Below are 5,796 nucleotides of genomic sequence, written 5' to 3'. Positions count from 1 at the left end.
TTATATCTATAAGAATTAAATTTTATATGTTACTTTTATAATTTAAATATAATTAAAAATTAAGCTTTTATTATTAACATTAAAATGTTTGAACAATTAATTTCAATCCAATCCTACATAAAATCTATGTTCACAAAGCGTGTTATTATATTGAAGCAAACAAAATAAAATTTCAATATAAAAATTTTTTAAACTAAAAAAACTAAATTTTTTCATTTCAAATTCCGAACAAGAAACTGTTACAAAATCAATTAAATTAAAATTTTCAAAATAATACAGTGCAGCTTAAATCCAACTGAAACTTCAAAATCCAAACCTAAAATGCGTACTGTAATGGACATGGCTTCGCAGAAACAAGCCATTATGACAGAAGAGCAAATTGTAATAACCCATTTAGATTCACGCACAAACTCCTTGACTAGCTGGCTTGCATAGAAAAGGAGGGAACGCTAGGAATTTCAATAAAAGGAAAACTAACCATCTCCATCTCGTGTGAGAATAGGAGAAAAATTGGGCAACTTACAGCCTTTCAAACGAAGAACATCATGTTCTCCAGTTCAGCATGTAATCTGTAGAATCTGTCATCCAATGAAGCAGCCGATGAAAGCGATGATGTCGCTGCTGAAGAGGTTGAAGATGATGCTGAAGCTGGAGATTGCCCATCCATTACTGCTTCATAATACAGCCTTCCCCTGTAAGCAACAAGGTCAGCATAGTACACTGGTGGAACCAAGGACACAGGTTTTGTGCATCGAGCAAATGTGTAGCACATATTATATATGAGCTTCTGCAATTGATCAGAACTGAAACCATGTTCATCCCACAGTACATGATAGTGTGTGGGCTTGCTCGTCCCAAGGCTTCCGTAATGGCTACAAAGATAGAAATCATACTCAAATGGATGCACAATTTTAGAGTCCACAACTGTGCCAGGAGACACATTCCCATTTGAGTTCCCACCACTCCTGCCTGCAGGAAACAAACGAGTCTGGTGCCGCTTTTGGGCCACAATAAGTGTAACAGTTGGTGCATAATTGATTGATCTAAATGCTCTCTTGAGATCGATTAACTCTTCATTGAGAACCATATCAAACTGGCCCTCACTTACCCCGTCACGGAATATTACAATATTACCTGGTTTGACTCTATTCAGCCGAACATAAGTTTCAACAAGCTCAACACACATATCTCCAAAATTGATAATCTTCTCCTTACGATGTTCCTGGGGACGAACACGAGCTGCATAGCGGTTTGCAGCAGGCCAATTTACAGTGGCAACAACAGCAGCTATAGATGGACTTGTCTTGTTCCGGGAGCCAGGATGATTAACATCAGCCCCAACAAACATAACATGGCCCTCACCTTCAAACAATGGAAGTCGATCAATGAGCTCCACATTGCTACCTCCAAGCTTTGCATTTATCTTCAGAGCAAGATTAGCAAGATACTGGTCATTCCCATTGTTAGCAAGATCAGACAAGCAACATTGAGTCACTACACCAACTCTGGTCTCAGAAATCCACTTAAGATACTTGTAACCAGAATCCTTCCTAGACATCACACAAAGAATAAATTGCAACCGGCCTCCGCAAATCTTATATGCACGATCATTAGCAACTTCAAGCAGATGATGAAGTAAATCAATATTTGAGAATGCATGCATTGTAGCAGGATGGTAGAAGAGAGGCTCTTTCATAGAAATTCTCAGATTCTCACACCGAGCTCGAAGCTTTGGAATGAATTGCTCTGACCTTAATTTATAACGACCGCGTTCAGAGGAACTAAAGTCAAGCACAGCCCACCGATCAGCTGGTTTCCCTTCCACCACTCCTTTTCCAAGAAGATTCCAGTGACACTTCTCCTTGTCAACAGCAATTCTAATTACCCTTCCATTGGGAGCACTTAGTTTCAACTCTGGTGGCCCAATCACACGGCCCACCACTGAAGTCATGTTCATGTCAACTTCCATTCCAAAATTCCGGATTATGTTCCCACTGGCAATAAACCAAAAGAAAATTTAAGAAATGGAGCTGCATTTTAACAAACAGATTACCATATGATAAGTGTTTCAAGCTGCATTTTAACAAACAGATTACCCTATGATAAGTGTTTCAACCCAACCAAATGACAGTCCTATGGAAAACTGATATAAGTTTGTCATGCCATAATTAATTATGCAAATGAAAACTTAACCTCCAAAGCAAATATTTTCAGCCATATTTAAGAGAACCCAAGAAAGGGAACAACTACAGTAAAACAAACTGACACCTAATTAAGGTGAATGCCAGATGATGCTACTTTAGTTACCAGGTTCATGCATTTACAGTTGCATCCTCCACAAACATCGATACATGCCATCATTCTAAACAAGCTAATAGATCAAGAAGTTAATAGCCAACCACCAAGAAGGATCAACATTGCCAGGAATATTCAAACCAAAATCACAAAGCACATGGAGGATGACTAGGATAATATGAAAGCATCTGGCCAGCAGTTTATCCAATAACATCTAGAAGTTCAAGGAAATTTTAATTAGATCAAAATTGGACAGGCACATCAAAATTATTGCTCCAGCTGAAAGTGGAGGCAAAGACCACAAGAATTGCAACTTCAAATGTGTAACGGAAAAGATTATGTGTATACTGTATACATACCCACAAGGCCCATCTCCAGCAGATACCATATCACATATTATTCTCTGCCGATCCCTTGGAGTTGCCAGCGACATCTTCTTCAAAAAGAGGGCTGCATTTCTATCCAAATGCTCCTTTGGATAAATCTGACCCTCAACTAGGACACAGAACTCCATGGGTACATAATTTTTTCGGTTGTTTGTGCCCAAATCAAGGCAAGGAATGTCTTTGAATTTTATATCCTGGTATTTTTGCCTGAAATATTCAACAAGATGTACTTTCTTAGGTGGGGTTTTGCCATTTGGGTCTTCAGACAAAAATGAAAGATACAGTGCATTATCCTTTGTAAGTCCAGCTATAGTATATTTTTGTTTGGTAACACGGTGAGTCACTGTAACTTTCAGTCCCTTCAGTGCATTTTCAACATCTTTTCTAAAGCTTCCGAAATCATTTAAGTTAAACCCTGGAATATGCTCCATAAGAAAATTTATTACTGGAAGTCGCTTGCGAAATGCCAGGACAGAATAGTCCAAGCACATGGCTAGACCCTGGAAGGTGGGCTTAAGGCTATGTTGAAACCCTCTGGAAGCTGTGATGCCAAATCCAAGGTCATCTTCTTCATTAGCTTCAACTGAGTGAAAGCTGCGGCCGACAGAAACCATATGCCTAGCTGGGTTCTCCTTCATTACAACATCCATCCCTTGCAATATGTCACGAGGGATTGAAAACAGTTTCCCACTTAAGTAATCCTTCAACTTGCAAAGCTTGAGTTCATTCACAAGCTTTATATTAATTATGTAAGCACGATCCTTCATGTCTTCCCCCTCAGAGAACTCCACCTTAATCTTTCCAGTGGGCAAAGGAACAGCACTGAAAATGTTCTTCTCACCATCATATGCAGTCATTGACAAGGGAAACTGAGAAGGATCATCAGTAAATAACTTGCTCCTGATCATTGCCAAATCAGACTTTGATATTTTCGCAGATCGACCATTCTTGGGAGACACGTCTGGTTTAACATCAATATCATAATGCCTTATGATACTATCTGAATTGAACCTGACAGGGAAATGATTAACATGAAGGCTAGCAGTTCGAACAGCCAGTGTGCCACCTTTATCTGGCCGTTTGACTGGGACAAATCTATTGCTTGCATCTTGAGGAGAAGAAGAGGAAGCCAAATGTTGTGAAATATTCACAGGTCGAGTGCTAGGACCTATAGAATCAGCAAATGAATGAGAACATTTCTCACCAAGGCAAACAATTCCCACAAAGGCAAAGCATAAAACTAGTTGTAACATCATTTGATGTAACTAAAAATTATTTGCACAAAGGATAGACATAGATATCATGTTTATGTGGTTTTGCCCGCATCAATACTTGATTGCAGTATGGAGTATTCCTAGCCAAAAATAACAATTTTTCTGAAATCATCTCAAATTTCAATATTAATTAAAAAAGAAGGCTCAATCTGAATAGCTTCTTGGTTGCACCCACCAATTTGTCAATAAAGATCGCCAACAGCAATACACCTAATAAAGATCACGATTTCTTAATCCATTGTTGTACGCTACTGAAACCAACAAAACTAAGAAGAATTGGCCCATATTAGACTCGTTTATAAATCCAGTAATTGGTAGGATCAATCCAACAACCCCCCACCAATTTCAGAAACTCCTTGTCATAGCTGTAATCAGAGATTGGATAAATTTCATCCTCATTTAACAAAAGGAAAGAACAAAAAAGAACAAAAAAAACAAAAATAGAAAAACGGAAAACATCCAATGATAACGTACTAAAAGTTCAAGACTAAAGCAAGTAAATATAAACAAATGCTCCATTGGAATAGGCAATAATTTCCTTGAACACCCCATATCATAGAGATTCTGTAATGCAAATACTTCAAAGAAAAAGTGAGAAATGAGAATTTTAAAAAGATATATAAAACTCGTAGAAAAATTAAATCATTTGATTTCAAATTCGACACATTCACCAAGGACACTTGAATGACTATTTTATCAGCCAGATGGGAATTGACTGAAAAATGAAAATGAATAAAATTTCCAGCACAATAAATGAATGCAAGTGAGAGAGACCTTTACCAGATACAGCAGGCCCTGATTCAGGGACATCAGAACTCCGATGAGCAGAGGGAGGTGGAGCGGGAATCATGTGCTCCCTACCCCTAGTTGAGGTCGATCCTCCACGTTCTCCACCACCCCTACTAGAGCCACCACTTGGGTGCCACGCCGAACCACCGCTACTAGCACTCTGGTTAGACCCCATGTGACCCTGGGCTCCACCTCCACCTTGAGTTGATGGTATCCATTGTTGCTCCTTGCCAAAGCCGCCACTACCACCTCGACCTCTTCCTCTTTGACCTCTTCCACCCGTACGTCTTCCTCTATAACCATACCCTCCTCTCTCCATTGGACAACACGGGAGCAGATCGTTAACTCGTTTGAAACTCTAGTCTCCACCGAGCAAACTGACACAAATCCGTACAAAAACCGCAGGAAGCTTGCGAAGTAAAAAATTTGAAACACCGACCTAAGACCGGCTTGATTTATGCAATACAAGCAAGGTAAGCTATAGATGTTAAAAGACAGAAATAACCTTACGTGGGAAAGAGAAATGCCAAGGTACATTGCAGCTAGTCCAAATAGGCAGTTTTGTGCGTGTCCAATTAATTTAAGAATTGTTATATGATTTTAATTTTTTTATTGAGATTTTAATTAATTTGATAACATTTTATATTCATTAAAAACTAATTATAATAAAAATAAATAATTTATTATAAAATTTCGTCATAATGTTTAAATCTTATAACAAGAAATTTAAAAAATTTAAATACTCATTCATTAAATTAATTTTTTAAATAAAAATTAAAAATCGAAAAATTTAAATAAAAAACCTCTCAAATTTATTAAAATACAATTATTATCATGTTAAGTCTGTGAATATATTAAATTAATATTTTTAATAATAATAATAAATTAAATATATTTTAAATTTGACCGATTATTAATTTTTTAATAATATCAAACGATTAAATCAAGTGAATAAAATTAATTTTTAAATAGACTTTATTGATATTAAGAATTCAATTTTTAAAATCACATCATTGTTATATCTAAATATCACTCTTAATATAATCATATAT

At 37.0% G+C, this 5,796-nt stretch overlaps 1 protein-coding gene across 2 annotated transcripts; it reads right to left on the bottom strand.

The window, feature by feature from the left end:
* Positions 1 to 237: 237 nt before the first annotated feature.
* LOC110611838 (protein argonaute 2) lies at positions 238 to 5,182 on the bottom strand. 2 transcript variants are annotated; one of them, XM_021752351.2, is made up of 3 exons: positions 4,730 to 5,182; positions 2,655 to 3,849; positions 238 to 1,994 (listed from the first exon to the last, which is right to left on the bottom strand). In XM_021752351.2, exons 1-3 carry the CDS (start codon positions 5,061 to 5,063, stop codon positions 530 to 532), a joined length of 2,994 nt encoding a protein of 997 aa, XP_021608043.1. In that variant the 5' UTR covers positions 5,064 to 5,182; the 3' UTR covers positions 238 to 529. The 2 variants fall into 2 exon arrangements, with proteins under 2 accessions (XP_021608043.1, XP_021608045.1); XM_021752353.2 differs by having other exon boundaries at positions 4,736 to 5,181.
* Between the last annotated feature and the right edge of the window lie 614 nt (positions 5,183 to 5,796).

This window comes from Manihot esculenta, chromosome 16 (genome assembly GCF_001659605.2).
Source record: "Manihot esculenta cultivar AM560-2 chromosome 16, M.esculenta_v8, whole genome shotgun sequence".
NCBI lineage: Eukaryota > Viridiplantae > Streptophyta > Magnoliopsida > Malpighiales > Euphorbiaceae > Manihot > Manihot esculenta.
Note: the sequence above shows the minus strand (reverse complement) of the source record. Positions and strands in the feature narration are given on the sequence as shown.